The 18,012-nt window shown below is 36.6% G+C and overlaps 1 protein-coding gene across 1 annotated transcript; it reads left to right on the forward strand.

Annotated features, from left to right (window-relative positions):
• The first annotated feature begins 940 nt into the window (after positions 1-940).
• On the forward strand, positions 941-4,652 carry LOC132607678 (tricyclene synthase Oc15, chloroplastic-like). Its single transcript, XM_060321765.1, has 5 exons — positions 941-1,176; positions 2,241-2,253; positions 2,358-2,484; positions 3,144-3,513; positions 4,601-4,652. The coding sequence occupies exons 1-5, from the start codon at positions 941-943 to the stop codon at positions 4,650-4,652; spliced, it is 798 nt and encodes a 265-aa protein (XP_060177748.1).
• Positions 4,653-18,012: the final 13,360 nt, after the last annotated feature.

Here is an 18,012-nt window from a genome sequence, read left to right on the forward strand (position 1 = left end):
GGTTAATTAATGGTTTCAATGTTCCACTGATTTGAGTTCTTTATTTTATCATAGCTGATTTGAGTGCTTTATTTTATGGAGTATATATCATTCACTAAGGTCTCTTAGTCTACAACTTGATGGAAACCATTCTTAGCTGCCGTTTTGCTTTATACAAATTTAGTTCCAGCGAAGTGAATTGAGAGACGAAATTTAGCTGTTGTTTTTCGTTAAGCAGTAGATATGAAAGATAGTTGCTTCTTAATTTTCATATATGAAAAGACTGTGATATATAAGCATTAATTACTAGTAGTTATTGTTGTAAACTTAAGACATTGTATCTTTAATTTCTTTTGGGTCTTAACTATCTTGCCCTTTAAAATGTATAAGAAAATGTTGAAAGAGAGAATTAACCAACTTATGCTCATATAATTTTTCACTGCTGGTGTTGTTTTGAAATTGAAAAACTACTACGTACTTTATTTAGCTAATCAATATTTTTTTTTTAAGGCTAATCAATATTTTTTTAATCCTAATCAAATTTTTTAAGGCTAATCAGTATCTTTTTGTAAGGCTAATCGATACTTTTTTTTAAGGGTAATCAATATTGTCGGTAAAGTTTTATAATTACATCAATCAGAAGGGTTCGTAATTTGAAGAATTCTTTGCAGGATTTAACTGCTCGTGTCTGGATTCTGTAGAAACGTTACTGTCAGTTACGTTTTAGCCTGAAGTTGTAACTCTGAGTTACGACTTTAAGATCAATCAATGTCAGATTTTGTATTCTTTAGAGTCGTTACTCACAGTAACGTATTAACCATAAAACGTTACTCACAGTAACGAATTATCCTTTCACACCGTTAACCTTTAACTTTTTTGCCCGTTGAATTTTTTGAATAAAATAATGCCTAATACGTTACTGTGAAATACGTTTATTCTAGTTCTGTAAATTTTCAAAAAAATGTATTATCTTGGTGAATTGGCTGAAATAATAGCTTATTTTGATCAAAGAGTCTTTCTTTTCATGGCAATGGTTCAATTTCAATCCCTCTTCCCTGCTCAATATCTCTGTATGCACATATCCGGAACTAGCCATAATGGAAGCAGCAGAAGTATTCAAGTTTCATGCAAAAGCTCTAACAAATGGGCCGTTCAAGAAGATCCTTTCAGAGCAAACTCTCATCTCCCAACGAGCAAGTAAGATTTAATTTTTTATATATTGTCAGCATAAAAGATTTTTTTAAATTGCTATCATATCTGTTATGAGCCAACAAGAATTAAAGCAGTGATAACGAAAAGAAGAACACACAATTTTAACATGAAAATCCTCAAGGGAAAGAAAATCATAGCCGTCACCACTCACAAACTCTTATTTCTCAATGAAAGATGTTTTACACGATAAATAATTACGTGGAGAAACCATGTTTATATATATATATATATATATATATATATATATATATATATATATATATATATATAGCCTGCGGCCCTTTGCTTCATCCATCACAGGGGGGCCGTAGCCTCCTGCAGCCCCCGCAGTCGATCAGCCCCACAAACTTAACAATATCATCTTAAAAAATGAATATGCATAACCATCCATAATTAATGAGATTAATAACCCGAAAACTAAGGCCAGCAATTTGCTACACATGTTAAATACGCTAATAATGTAAAAATTCTTTGCTTATCAGTGTAGCTAATGTTGAAATAATTAAGTTAAGGCATAACCTATCTTGTGGCTTTTCCTCCAAAATTCATGATTTTGCATGTTTAAAATGTAAACTCGTGCTCGTGGGGTGGGTGCATGCGGGTTGCCAGAGGCTAATTTATGAGTTCTAAATCACAACTTTTTTTGTTTACTAGGTTTTGAATAGATTATTAGTACATATTGAATAAAAAATTTAACACAAATATAGGATTTGAGCCAAGTTAATGGGTTCTACTTAACCCGTATCTAATACACTTGTTCCACCCTTGCAGGTTTTATATAGACTACATAAACATCGGCAAATTTCTGACGGAATCCATCGTAAATCGGCTTGCCGAAAATATTTCTGATAGATTTTTCATCAGAAATTCCATATTTCCGCCGCCGTTTCGGTGCAAACATCTGTCAAAAATTCACGTTTTCTCATGTAAGTTAAATCAATCAAGTAATTTAGCAGAAAACATAAAGGGTTCAAGTTCTAATCCTTTTTCTATCTTAAGATGTTAGTATTCTTGTAATGTTTCAACTAATAAAATGACTACTGCTGCAGGATGGATTTAAGAGTACCAAATTTACGCAATTAGTGAAGGATGTGAAGTATGCACTAAGGACAGAAGATAATAATCGTTTGGATAATCTTGTTTTAGTGGAGCCCTTCAACGTATAGGAATTGAATCACTTTGAAGAGGAGATTGAATTACTTTTACAAAAGGAGTATGCGGAAAGTGCTTGTTTTCTCAAATATCAATCCCCTTTTGAGGTTTCTCTTTGTTTCAGACTTTTGAGACAAGAAGGTTAGTATGTGCCAGCAGATAATTGGTTTTTCAGCGAAGTCCAAAAGTGTGTTTTTTCTAGCGACTTAAACCGTTAGATGAGATGATACTACATTTCAATAGATAATATGATACTAGAGCAGGCAAAAATGTTGAATTCGAGTCCTCATGGCCCCTCTTACTAAAAAAAAAAAATTACGTGCTTGACTGATGGAAAGGAATCAATCTCGCCCGTGAGAGGCGTGTTAAAAACATAATTTAAAAAAAAAATCATTCTTTCTTATAATAGCTTAAGCTTTTAAATGACATGATCATATAATTTCTCTTTTTGACCCCTACCTCGTATTTATAAACAAAAAGTATATTAGGTTGACATATGCCTACCGAAACCTCCAACTTACTAACAAAAATACAAGTGAGAGGAACTAAAGAGAGTATCCTTTGAAAATAAATATGGTCACACAATTCGACATCTCTTATACTATTAATTAATGTATTTAACTTATTGTAGAAGGCAAACTATATTATTTTTCAGGTTATTGATTTCACTTATTAGGAATAATTATTTGTAAATTTCTTTTAGGTAATCTGATAATATAAAAATCTTTTAATATGTAATTGTATAGAAATTAGACTCAATATGGAATCTCTATCTAATAACCTTCTATTGCCTTGAGCAGATTTATTTAAAAAGTTCAAGAACAATGATGATGGGGCGTTTGGTTTTAACCTGAACCAAGATGTAAGTGGATTAATTGGTCTATACGAAGCGGCACAGCTTGGTATTGAAGGAGAACACATACTTGATGAACTTGCAAATTTCTTGCAAGCATGTCTTGCACATAATGACTCAGGTGGTCAAGCTAGAATCATTAAAGAAACATTGGAGTATCCATATCACAAGACCTTAGCAAGTTTCAAGGCCAAAAGCTTCATCAATAACTTTAAAGGAATTAATGGATGGGGAAGAAGCACCTTGCAAGAATTGGCAATTATTGACTACTCCATAACCCAAGAGACACATCAACATGAACTGGCTCAAGTTTCCAGGTAAATTAATTGATTTAAACTTCTATGTATAGACCGTGTAAAAGAAACTTTACATTATCACTTACCTAAAATTAAGGATTTAACTTGATTATTATACTGATATGAAGGACTCTTATGTTATCAGTGTATCTTAACTTGTTGTAGCAGTCAACTTGTCTTATTTTTTAGGTGATTAATCTCAGTTCCTATGATCAGCGAATTTATATACGTGCAACTATCCTTTTGGTGTCTTGATAGTGTAACAATCCTTTAACTATCTCTATACATAAAAGTTAAATTCAAAGGCTAATTAGAGGTTATTTTTAAGTTGAATTACTAGTTGTCTACTACAAACAAGGTAAGAACACTGATCACAAGGGCCATCACTACAAGAACAAGGCTTATTAAAGACCAATATTTAGCGGCAAGTCAAAAATTTGGTCCCTAGAATCATATTTATAAGGACCAAGTTTCGTTTCGGTCCCTAATTCTTGAATTACGTTTTAATTGACTTTTTTTTTCAATATGTTTTAAACTTTTAATCGACGAAGGGACAAAATATGGACCCAAAAATTATCAATAACTGGTCCCTAATTATCTAAATCAAGAGGGACTAAGCACCAAATAAATTTGACTTCTAAAAAAAACGAAGAAATAAATAAAAAGCTAAAAAAGCATTGTCTACAAAACATAACACTCCATCTCTCAAAATCCCTAAATCGAATTTCCACTAAGGAAAGTCTGAGTCAGGCTAGAGAGCAAACATACACGGTCCTTTTGGCAGCAGCGCTACGTACCCTTTATTCTCTTCATCTACAATCGCTGTCCCTTTCTTTTCTCAAGTCTTAATCCTCATCCCATTGTCTGCCCAAAAACCCATTAGCGAAAAAATTAGTTTCGATGCTTGTGCCCTTCGCCGTTGTTGGATCTTGCATCGTTTGAGTAAAGCGAGCAGTATTTGTTTCTATTCATGCCTCCAGCGTGTACACTTGACGTTGACTGTGTGCCCTAGAAATTGCCGGAGTCAGGAAGCTTCAGGTGCGTCCTTGGTTCAGTTTCGAACTATGTGTATTCTTCTTGCTCTTGTGGTGATATTTAATTTGTGAAGATTCATTTATGGTGGTACTGTTAAATTGGTTGCTATGATTACTTTGGCCTAATTGTTTTGGAGATGGCTAATCCAGATTTCAATATCATAGATGTCCTTATGATTGCACGCCATGTGTTGGACTAATTTGCTGAATGAGATTTGGAGCCTTAGAACTAACCATCTTCCATCCCAACTGTTAGGATTGGAAAAGTCTTCTATTCATAACCGGAACAGAATTACAATAGGAGGAGCAACTCTCACACTCAACTATTACAAAAAACCAATCCTAAACTTAATATCTATATCTCACTCAAGTGTTTTCCTTACTGTTTTTCTCTCTTGCTCTTGGTGATGCTACAAATGATAGAAGACTTCCATATTTATAGGGATGAAATGAACCTATTGATGTCATTTGTGACTCAAGCAAGCATTTGACAATTTGCCAAATACAAGGAAGATGTTTTCTTCCTTAAAACAAGGAATATGTTTTCTTCCTCAAAACAAGGGAAATGTTTTCTTCCTTAAAATGAGGGAAATGTTTCCTTCCTCAAATTATGGGATGGACCCAACAAATCTCCCCCTCCAGTCCCATACACCTGAAGGAGGGTATACTGGCTTTTAGTTTGAGTGTATGCCGACAAGTTCTTTGTATTGATGTTTCAGCATGAATGAGCCGAACCTTTTGTACCATTGCCTTGGGGCTTGTTTGAGACCGTAGAGACTCTTCCTTAACTTGCAGACGAGATGCTCTTTCTTTGGGATTCGGAAACCATCGGGCTGCTCCATGTATATTTCTTCCTCCAAATCACCATGCAGAAAAGATGTTTTCACGTCCATCTGCTCAAGTTCAAGATCCATACTTGCCACCAATCCGAGAACCACTCGGATAGACATCATCTTCACAACCGGCGAAAAAATCTCATCAAAGTAGATTCCTTCCTTCTGTTGGAAACCTTTGACTACGAGCCTTGCCCTGTACTTCACGATATTTCCGCTAGCATCTTTCTTGAGCTCGAAAACCCATTTGTTCTTCAAGGCCTTCTTTCCCGGAGGAAGTTTCACCAACTCATATGTTTGATTCTTTTGTAAAGAATTCATTTCTTCCTCCATGGCCTGTCGCCAATTGGATTTTTCACGATGAGATTGAGCTTCTTGAAAGCTCTCTGGCTCCCCCTCGCTGGTAAGAAGGATCCATTCTGTTGGCGAGTATGACCTTTGAGGGATTAACCCTCGTGCAGAACATCGAACTTGATTATTTGCAGCTGCGTCTTGGGGTGAAGGCTCCCCCTGCTCAAGAATTTCTTCGTTTTGATCATCATCCACATCTGCCGGATTAATGTTTTCTTGTTCATCATGGACATTATCATGAAGTTTCTCGTTGTTGAGAGGAATGTGTGGTGATTCAGGGACATCATCTGGAGCATGATAACTTCGTTGCTTGTTGACTGTTGGAGCACACTCATGAAACTGGTTTTCATGGAACACGACGTCTCTACTTCGAATCACTTTCTTCATTTCGGGATCCCACAGCCTGTATCCGAACTTCTGATCTCCATAGCCGATAAAGATACAAGGAGTTGATCTGAGATCAAGCTTCTGCCTCAACTCCTTGGATACATGCACAAATGCCTTGCACCCGAACACTTTCAAGTGAGAATATGAAATATCTTTCCCAGACCATATCTTTTCTGGAACTTCAAAGTTCAATGGGACTGAAGGTGACCTGTTTATAAGATAACAAACTGTCAGAACAGCTTCGCCCCAGAATGGCTTTGGCAGTTTAGCCATACTGAGCATGCATCGGACTTTCTCAACAATAGTGCTGTTCATTCTTTCAGCTACACCGTTATGTTGTGGTGTTCGTGGCACCGTTTTATCATGTCTGATCCCATGTTTAGCACAATATGCCAAAAAATCTCGGGAAGTGTACTCGCCTCCATTGTCGGATCGGAGGCATTTCAGCTTCTTTCCAGTCTCCCTTTCTACCATAGCATGAAATGTTTTGAAACGATCGAATACTTGATCCTTCGATTTGAGACAATAAGCCCAAACCTTCCGTGATGCGTCGTCGATGAATGTCACGAAGTATTTGCTACCACCAAGAGATTCTTCTTCAATGGGTCCACACACGTCAGAGTGGACAAGGCTCAGCAACTCGGAACGATTCTTTCTGGTGGAACTGAAAGAAACTCTATGTTGTTTCCCAAATAAACAGTGATCACAGGGATCCAAAGTTACGTCTTTATCTATTGAGATGGCTTCTTTCTTTGCAAGAGTCGTCAATCCCTTCAGACTCATGTGGCCCAATCGTCTATGCCACAAGTTTGGCGATGTCTTTTCTTCAACTGCATTGAGACTCGGTCGATACAACTTTACATTGGTTTTGTAAAGAGTCCCACAAATATGTCCTCTAGCAATAACCATAGAGCCTTTGGACAGCTTCCACGTACCATCCTTGAACAGATTTCCATACCCCTGTCGATCCAGAGCTTCTCCTGAGATCAGATTCAATCTCAGATCCGGAACATGACGAACCTCTTTCAACACAAGTGAGCTTCCATTGCTGGTTTTTATGTGCACATCACCAATGCCAACAATGCTCGAGAAACTGGTGTTTCCCATCTTCACAACGCCGTGGTCTCCAGATTTATAAGTACTGAACAAATCCCGGTGTGGAGTGGCATGGAATGATGCAGCAGTATCAATCACCCACTCAATATCATTTGTGCCCACGTGTAGGCATGCTTCCTCTCCGCATGTAACAAGTGCAATGTCTGGTGACACGGTGACCATGGTCTCACCATCTTCCTTGCTCGAACTCTGGTTAGTTTGAGGCTGCTCCCGTTTAAGCTTTCGACACTCCACCTTCTTGTGGCCATAGTTGCCACAATAGTTACAATAGCCCTCAAACCAAGTGTTGGTATCGACGGACTTTCCCCGCTCTCGTGATCTCCCTCGAACTTGAGATCTTCCTCTACTTTGACCTCGACCTCTACCTCCGCTTCTACCCCCGTTGCGTCCACTATTTTCAGAAACAAGGGCATATGATTGATCTACCCCGACTTCTTTTCTTCGCGATTCCTCATTTATTAAGGTGTCCGTGACCATCTGCATGGTCACCTTACCATTGGGGGCAGAATTACTGAGAGTGACGACAAGAGTCTCCCAGCTATCAGGTAGAGAACTTAGGAGCAAGATTGCTTGCTCCTCATCTTTGAGAACCCATTCGGCTGCACTTAGCTGGTTCACGAGATCTTGGAACTGACTTGTGTGTTCTGTGACAGAGGTACCGCTACGTAGCTTGTGATTTACCAATCGCCTCATCAACAATGTTTTATTTCGAGCCGTTTTTGCTTGGTACATGCTCCCAAGCTTTTCCCAAAGTTTGTAAGCACTCGTTTCCTGCGCGACATGATGGAATACACAATGGTCAATCCACTGTCGAATTTGTGCGACCGTTTTCCTATTCATTCTTGCCCATTCTTCGTATGTCTTCTTGTCGGGTTTGGCACCTTTATTTTCGAGTGGCTCGGCTAAATCCTTCAAATTTAACAAGTCCTCCATACGAGGTTTCCACATGTTATAATTTGAGGATGTTAGCGGAATCATGGTATCCGATGATGATTTCTCCATGATAAAGTGCACCTAATCTGCTTGTACTGGACTGTGGAAGCAGAATCAGGCAAAACGGGACTCACGGTTGAATCCGGAATGGTCAAAAACTTAGGGAACCGGTTTGACCAATCTGAAAACCGGACAAAAACAGAGTGAACCGGGCTGCACTAATTCAAACCGAACCGAGCCAGTTTAATCACTGGCTGGTTGAAAGAGTCAACAAAAGGATGATGTGACAATTGGACTTTGACCAGATCTGGTTCTGGTCAAACGGGTTGGTCTGAACAAAACGGGTTGGTCGGATCGGGTTTCTCCGGTCGTCTTCTCCGGCGAGCTGGTGGCCGGAAGGTGGCGGAGCAGCGACGGCGATGGTGGACAAGGAAACTTTGACTGGTCTTTTGGAGGCCTTCCGGTGGTCGAAAAATTCCGAAAAATATATAATCGGAATCCTCGGAACGAGATCTTTCTAATGGTATACTCAGAGCACAATTTTGGGACAAAAAATTTTTGACTAAAAATTTTACGAAACTTTAAAAGATTGGCCTGGAAGATTAACCAAGCTCTTGATACCACTTGTTAGGATTGGAAAAGTCTTCTATTCATAACCGGAATAGAATTACAATAGGAGGAACAACTCTCACACTCAACTATTACAAAAAATCAATCCTAAACTTAATACCTATATCTCACTCAAGTGTTTTCCTTACTGTTTTTCTCTCTTGCTCTTGGTGATGCTACAAATGATAGAAGGTTTCCCTATTTATAGGGATGAAATGAACCTATTGATGTCATTTTTGACTCAAGCAAGCATTTGACAATTTGTCAAATACAAGGAAGATGTTTTCTTCCTTAAAACAAGGAATATGTTTTCTTCCTCAAAACAAGGGAAATGTTTTCTTCCTTAAAATGAGGGAAATGTTTCCTTCCTCAAATTATGGGATGGACCCAACACCAACTGCTATAAACTCTCTAAAAACTTTTCTATGTTGATATTTTTTGCAGTATATGTTTTAATTTTCAGTAATACATATTTGACCAATAAAGTACTACTTTCAGTTGATAATGTTATATAAGAAAGTACATTGAACAAATCAAACATATTAAGCTGCAAAAGATAAAAATTGTAAGGATTGTCGAAGCGGAAGACTTCACGCGCACGTTGTCAATGATTTATTTGTTTAATTCTAGGAGTGTGCAACAGTTTCGAGGCTAATGAAAGTGTTTTTTTAAAAAAACTAATGATTGTGATGTTTCGGCATCTGAGGAACTAATGACTCGAATGGGAGAGGAAAATCTGGAATTATTATGAAATAAAACTATGAAGTAAATACACAGAAGAAATATGTAGAGAGATATCAGATTATCTTCCTTCTGCTCTTTCAACATTGCATCTGTGCATCCTATTTATAGGAGCAACATGACATGGGATATTTTGAGATATTTTGGGATATTTTGGGATATTTATAACTTAATGGATATCCACTACTTGGGATATTTATAACACTCCTCCTTGGATGTCCATTAATAGATGATGTACCTCGTTAAAACCTTATTAAAAAAAAACTCTGTGAGAAAAAGTCCTAATGAAGGAAAAAGAGTGCACATATCTAGAAATACGCTTTGAGAGCTGCCTCATTAAAAACCTTACCAAGAAAACCCAATGGGACAAAACTTGGTTAAGGAAAAAAGAGTACAACGCGTATTTCACTCCTCCTGACGAAGACCAAGATTCAGATGTCGGAGTCTTCGCATTCCAATCTTGAATATCATCTTCTCAAGAGTTGAAGTTGGCAAAGATTTAGTGAACAAATCTGCAGGATTGTCACTTGAACGGATTTGTTGCACATCAATATCACCATTCTTCTGGAGATCATGTGTGAAAAATAACTTTGGTGAAATGTGATTTGTTCTATCTCCTTTTATGAAACCTCCTTTTAATTGAGCTATGCATGCAGCATTATCTTCATATAATACTGTGGGTATTTTTGTATCACACTTCAAGCCACATCTTTCTCTGATGAAATGTATCACTGATCTCAACCACACACATTCTCTACTTGCTTCATGAATAACGATTATCTCAGCATGATTTGAAGAAGTAGCAACAATGGACTGCTTGGTCGATTGCCATGATATAGCAGTACCTCCGCATGTAAACAGATAGCCCGTTTGAGATCGAGCTTTATGTGGATCAGATAAATAACCTGCATCTGCATAACCAACAAAATCTGTACTACCTTTGTTAGTATAAAACAGACCCATATCGCTAGTTCCCTTCAGATATCGCAATATATGCTTAATCCCGTTCCAATGCCTCCGTGTAGGAGAAGAGCTATATCTTGCTAGCAAATTAACAGAAAATGCTATGTCAGGTCTTGTAGCGTTAGCAAGATACATAAGTGCACCTATTGCACTAAGATATGGTACTTCAGGACCAAGTAGCTCTTCATTTTCTTCCTGAGGTCGGAACGGATCTTTGCTCACTTCAAGTGAGCGAACAACCATAGGAGTACTTAAAGGATGCGAATTGTCCATGTAAAACTGATTTAAAACTTTCTCAGTATAGGCAGATTGATGGATAAAGATCCCTTTTGCGAAATGTTCAATTTGCAGACCAAGACAGAGTTTTGTCTTTCCGAGATCTTTCATCTCAAATTCTTTCTTCAAATATTCAATCGCCTTTTGGAGCTCTTCTGGAGTTCCAATGAGGTTTATGTCATCAACATAAACAGCAAGTATAATGAACCCTGATTTTGTTTTCTTAATAAAAACACATGGACAAATGGCATCATTTATATATCCTTCATTTATCAAGTACTTACTTAGGCGATTATACCACATACACCCTGATTGTTTTAAACCATATAATGATCTTTGTAATCTGATTGAATACATTTCCCGAGACTTTAAACCAAATGCTTCAGGCATTTTATATCCTTCAGGATTTTTCATATAAATTTCATCAAGTAAGCCACATAGGCTGTGACAGCATCCATCAGTATAAATAATGTGACATTTTCTGATGTTTGGACTCTGGTCCAATAAACATTACGTTTACCAAGATGCATCATTTTACTTGGTAATTATTTCTACATCAACATGCTTTAAGAGACGTAGTACTTAGATCCTCACAATCTTATACAATATTGCGCCATATTGTATCAAAGATATCGTCGACAAGATATCATTTTGTATCGGTTCGCAATTCGACATAACTTACTGAGATCTCATCACTTCATCATTTTCAGGTACCTGAACCTCTCATAAGGTTTATGAAGTGTTATGTGTAGCTCTTCAAGAGCACACTGCCTCCTTATTATGATCATTTGCTCCTTTCTTTTTCAAATATTATTATATTTGGAACCGATTCGTCTACCGTGCTTCATGCATCTGTAGAATTGTCCTTCCGGGACATTAGGAGCATTTTGCAGATGAAATATGAAATAGTTGGGTCAGCAAATGATTCCAGCATTTGACTTGAATTATCTGAGGATCATACTGATGATAATTCACAACATATTTCTTAGCTGCTTATTCTCTCCCCCTTATTTTAGTGACATATGTCCGCATTTTCTTTGGGAAAATCCGTCTGTGTGCATCATGGTATATCCATTAATCATGTACCGCACATCAAATGCTAAAAGATGGAAATATCTAGTTCCTGACCCTGAACCAAAGATGAGGGGAGAATATATCAAAATTTATTGATCTGAAGCATACAAGTGCTATTGTATGCAATATATCATATCTCAGACCAACATCTGAAACTTTGTTCTCATAAGCAATGGTTTAGCTGTATTATGGAGGCATCTAATGCCAAACCAACTTAGATATAAACCAGCATTATCAAGATGATTGTCTTGATTACATATTCTGAAAATTGTGCTTCCAACTCAATCATTTTGAGCGAGCAACTTCGTAAATGTCAAACTGCCAGTTGACAATAAACATACATGTGACTGTCTCATAGATGCATCTATTTAAGACATCACATTACAGGTGAAGGGGCCCACATTCACCTTATATATTTTTTTTCAGAATTTTGGGGATTCAGTCCCAACATTAGCTGGTTTAATCAACTTATTATGAGAACAAGCAACACAAACAAATTCTTGAAGAATCTTCTAGTTCTTCAATATGTTTTTAATACTCAATTAGCACATCAGATTTAAATCAGGACGATCAAAATGGTCTTGTCAACTGATAAAATTATCTGTACCCGTAAACTTCAAGTTTACTATCACGAGTGCTATTTCTTTTAATAAACTTCTGGTTTACTATTGCATGAAATTATATATCAATAAACTTCTGGTTTATCGTGGTATGTGATCTCATCATGCTCGGGTAAAATTTCACATGTGTATTTCTTACCCGTAGTAACTTGAAGATATTTACTGTTCCGATCATTTGTAGTCTCAATATGATAACCATTTTTATTGTTAGTAAACTTCAGGTCTACTATAGTGTTCCGATCGTACCAATTACGATCTACGATGAATGGTATTATCATATATAACATCTTCAAGAGACTTCAATTTATTTATCATGATCAGATATTATTTGGACACTGCTAGTGTCATGATACTTGGAAATAAATAATTAGCTCTTCTGGAGCTTTTGATCATTAATTTCTATTACCAAATATTTCTCAAATACTTTTGGTACCATGAAAGTAAATTTCGACACTACTGGTGTCACGAAATAAATATTGAATTCTAAACTTCAATATTTTAAACATCTCCTTCAGGGAGATTCATCATTAACATCTGAACATTTTGTATCAAAGAGGCAACCACATAGTTATTAATTCCTTCAGGGGAAAATACATTAATTGTTATTTCCTTCGAGGAAATCAATAACAACTAACCATAATGTATTAATGTGGTTATAGCAGAACCATTCTACTCTGCTCCATTTTCCTTAAAATGATACTTTAATATGTTTCAACGTACGACAGGTACGTGTAGCAATGTCTGAATTTCATACCACAAAAATATAACATCTACATTCCTTGTATTTTATCCCTCCAGGAGATAAGTTGTGGTATTTGTTCATTCACTTCGGGGAATGAAACCTGATTATTTAAATGTGCTTGAAATACGACGCTCATCAAGAGCTCGTTATTTTGCTCAAACACGAGAAGACATTGCTTCAGAGTATTTCTCAGATATTTTGGTAATGTTTTCTGCTTCAGGAGTAAAGTTTCAGAGTTTTACTACTTCGGGAGTAAAGTTTCATGTTTTACCACTTCGGGAGTAAAGTTTAAAGGTTGTCTAATTCAGGAGTAAATTTCTGAATTCTACTACTTCGGGAGTAGATTCCAGAGTTGTACTATTTCAGGAGTAGAATTAAAAACCTTACTACTTCAGGAGTAAATACATAGGCTTACTACTTCTTGAGTAGAATTCAAAGTTTGCTACTCGTGGAGCAAAATTATGAGTTTAGTACTTCGGGAGAAAAACATATAATATTCAGAATATTTCTTCTCAATTATTCTACCTCTTCTGGAGATGGATCATAATATTTTCACAATCAAATGCATGTTTATATTTATAGGCTTTACTACATATTATCACATTCACTTCAGGGAATGGATCTATATTTATAACATTTATCAAAAGTTTTAATTCTTCAGGAATAAAACATAATTATCTGAACGCGCCTTAAGCATATCAAATCGTGATAGCTTATAGCCTCTTTTAAGATATTGCTACTTCAAGAGCAAATCGAGGTATACATATAATGTGGAGAATTTTTCTCTAACACATCTTCAATCATAAACACAATAAGCCCGTAAAAATATTACCACTTCTGGTGTTCACGGATATAAACTCATTTAATCAATTCATATTTGCGAACTAACCTTCCAGTAGAATATTGGCATAAGGCCTTCAGCAACTTTGGTTTCAAGATATTTTGGCAAAAAGAGGCCGAAGTGCTATATTCCATAGTAATATTTTAAAAAAAAGAAAGGCCATGTTTCTTACTACGTTGATGGTGAGCTTCTCCCAAAAATCAGTTTAAAATTTTCATAGTTGTTAAAGTCAACAACAATCAACCATCAAAACAAAGATAGAAAAATACTTGGAACATGTTACCTGAACTGTTTAGACTAAATAAGTACTGCAAGTCCTTTACTTTATCTCCAGGAGGCAACGACTTGTACTCAGTGTAATTCCAAGAATTGCACCTTCGAGGCTTTCAAAGTATTTGCTCAAGATGGCTGAGGCTCATGTTGATAACGTATTATGAAATAAAACTATGAAGTAAATACACAGAAAAAATATGTAGAGAGAATATGTAGAGAGATATCAGATTATCTTCCTTCTGCTCTTTCAACATTGCATCTGTGCATCCTATTTATAGGAGCAACAGGACATGGGATATTTTGAGATATTTTGGGATATTTATAACTTAATGGATATCCACTACTTGGGATATTTATAACAGGAATCTATATTTTGTATCTATTTTTGTTCTCTGTCATTATCATTGACTTACAATTGCACTACGTAGAGAAAAAAAGGTAAAGTCTTTGTAGTGTTGTTGAGTGTATAAAGGTGGAGTATTTGTATTGCTAGTGGAGTGTGTAAATGTAGAGTCTTTTTATTGGTAATGGAGTGTATCTTGATGGAATGATCTATTGTTTCTAGATTCCAATCATCTATGTGTTGATTATTTTAATTACCTTTTAAAAAAATTGTCGATGGTTTAGTGAATTGCTTGGGTTTTTGTAATCAAATTTCTTTTAGTAATTTTACCGTTCTTTAGGTGTTGTTTAACTTGTCTATCGGTGGTAATCTATATTTTAATGATCCTATTGTGCTGATAGTTTAGAATCTTATAGTTCTTTAGGTGTTGTTTTACTTGTCTATCGTTGGTAATCTATATTTTAATGATATTATTGTGCTGATGATTTAGAATCTTACAGTTCTTTAGGTGTTGTTTTACTTGTCTATCGTTGGTAATCTATATTTTAATGATCTTATTGTGCTAATGGTTTTGCAATCTAACAGTTCATTTTGGTCGTTTAGTACTAAACTCGTTCCTATCTATCTATGATTTTTACTCCAATTGAGAAGGAATATATGTTATTGTTGCTGATTATTCATAAAATTACTTCATAACATCCTCATTTTTAGTGTTCCGATGATACACTCAAATTACACCTTATATTAGTGTAAAGCGGACGATGTCAAATATAGTAACCCAACAAGGTCGGGGTCGAATCCCACAATGAATATGGTGTGAAAGGTTACTAAACTCGTTGTATACTTTGTTGCAGTCTTAAGTTCGTATTCCGATGAGTTGTAAAAAGTGTTGGTTTTTCTAGAACTAATTTAATCGACCGGTAATTGGTCGGTAATTTATTGGTAAAAGAAACCAAGGTTATGTCCCCGCCAGATGAATGCAATGCTTAGGGTTCTAATATGATATACTTCTAATGGATCGTTGTATGAGTACACTTAATCTCTAATGGAGTGCCTAATATTTTCCAATAATTAAGAACAATATCTCTTTATGATTTTCCCTAATACTGTACAAAAGAGTTTATATGAAGAACAATTAATTATGCCAAATAAATTCCTCTAATATTTAGCGGCAAGTCAAGCATAACAATCATGTAAGTCAACAACGGAAATAAATTTACCATAATAACCGCACGCACTGTACATACATGCTAGCTGATGTCTTAGCTCAGTAGCCATGACCTGCAGGGGACCCATGGTGTCCATGTACCACTCGTTCCGGAATACCCCTCGGACTCGAGCACAACCTCTGCCCCGGAACGAACCTCGGTGGCGGGACATATCAAGTATCTCTCGTTTTCGAAACTATCCTCGGACCACGAGCTCATAATCTAGGTCACATGAGTGTATTTCCATGCCTCTTACAGAACAGTGTTTCTTACCTTTCCAATATCAAGAAACAATTCATCATTTCATGTCACAATACCTTTTAGAAGATTATATTAGCTTCTCATCACAACACATCCACTGTAGATTTAATCACACAGGAATAATGGCACGGAGCCTACACAATCAATCAATCACATTCACATAGGAATTTACCACACAATACCATGTATGAAAACTAGACATGCTTTCTCCTAAGGAGTTCACCAAACATACAATCAACTAACCAAAGTCTAACTTAAGTAAATCATATCCTACCACAAAGTAGAGCTGGGACACGCAGGTTACTCTGCTACAGCCTTTCCTTTCCTCAAAGCTTCAATACATTCACGGTCTAAAAATAGAAGGCTCAATGAGTCACATTGCTCAATTCACAAACACCAAAGCAAGAATACCCTTCCCTTTTCCCATTCCAAGGGTGGATGATTTTCTAGGTGATAAACAACTTATCAAAGCCCCTAGTATTCATTTACCTTCCATTTATACAACATTCTATCCAACATTCCCATTACAAACAGTTTTCTATGGCAAAAACACCATTTTTATAGAACCCTAGGTCTCAAATCACTTAGTTTACTATTCTAATGTTCAATTTATAACAAATAGCAACTAATCAATCCATTTAAATGATAAATAAGCAATAATAACCCCCAACCCATCAAGTTTAGAAGGTTTATTGACATTCTAGGGTTTCTACTTCACTTTCGCCATTAAAGACCCATGAAGATGATTATCATAATGAAGGGGAAGGGAATGATAGAATGAAAAGCAATGGAACTTACCTCTCAAGGTTATCTTGCCCTAGCTTGAAAATTGTCTCTAGATGTTTGTTGGGAAGTGTGTTGGTGCTTTGTGAGAAGAGAAAATAAAACTGAGTATATAAAATTCAGGTTACTATTTTACGTCTACCGCTACAACGGTCATCACGCCGCTGCATCGGTCCCAAAGGAAACCGCTTGATCGCTATGGCGGTCTTCCCACCGCTATCGCGGTACCACCATAGCGGCCACCAAGGACATGGATGGCCGCTGGCAGCGGTCAAGCCGCCGCTATAGCGGTACAGCCGCAGCGGTACACCCACCGCTGCAGCAGTCCATTTTGGGCAGTCAGCTCGACTTTTGTCCAGTTTTTCCCCGATCACCCCACATTTCATCCAAGGCCTCAAAACACAACACAAAATATGCACACATACAAAAAGACGCCTTACGAATACAACCGCGGCCTCGGAATTCCCAACGGAGTCCTAATTCCCCATAACGACCAGAAGGGTCGTTACACTATGCTAACGGACCCACAAGTGATTGCATATGAAGGGTAAGGCCATGTTCAGATTCCAAATAGGTTTATAGACTTATTGGTGGCAACAGATGTCATGCTTTGGCATATACTTGTTTAAAATGGAAACTAGTATCCACACACGTTAAACATCTTTTGAGGACTAATAAATACATGTGAGATCAAAATTTATCAATATCTTTTGATCATAGGTTTTGAGCATATGCTAGTTACACAGTCACATATCAACCTAAGTTTTTCTAGGTGGTTGACTTTTATAAATCATGCTTAAACTATCATATTTAACCAAGACTTCATCCAATATAAATGACATAGACAGGCATGTTAGCAACTATCACTAGCAGGATAGTTCTGAAAATCATGATTGATTGTGTAGGCTCCGTGCCATTATTCCTGTGTGATTAAATCTACAGTAGATGTGTTGTGATGAGAAGCTAATATAATCTTCTAAAGGGTATTGTGACATGAAATGATGAATTGTTTCTTGATATTGGAAAGGTAAGAGACACTATTTTGTAAGAGGTATGGAAAGGCACTCATGTGACCTAGATTATGAGCTCGTGGTCCGAGGATAGTTTCGAAACTGAGAGATACTTGATATGT

Source organism: Lycium barbarum, chromosome 8, assembly GCF_019175385.1.
Source record: "Lycium barbarum isolate Lr01 chromosome 8, ASM1917538v2, whole genome shotgun sequence".
In the NCBI taxonomy this organism is placed as follows: domain Eukaryota; kingdom Viridiplantae; phylum Streptophyta; class Magnoliopsida; order Solanales; family Solanaceae; genus Lycium; species Lycium barbarum.

Bases quoted from the DNA above. Each gene is read 5' to 3' on its own strand.
- LOC132607678 (XM_060321765.1), top strand. From the start codon at position 941: ATGTATTATCTTGGTGAATTGGCTGAAATAATAGCTTATTTTGATCAA. The intron at 2,485-3,143 runs GTTAGTATGTGC...TGCCTTGAGCAG, and splicing joins CAGACTTTTGAGACAAGAAG to ATTTATTTAAAAAGTTCAAG. The intron at 3,514-4,600 runs GTAAATTAATTG...TAATTTGTGAAG, and splicing joins GAACTGGCTCAAGTTTCCAG to ATTCATTTATGGTGGTACTG.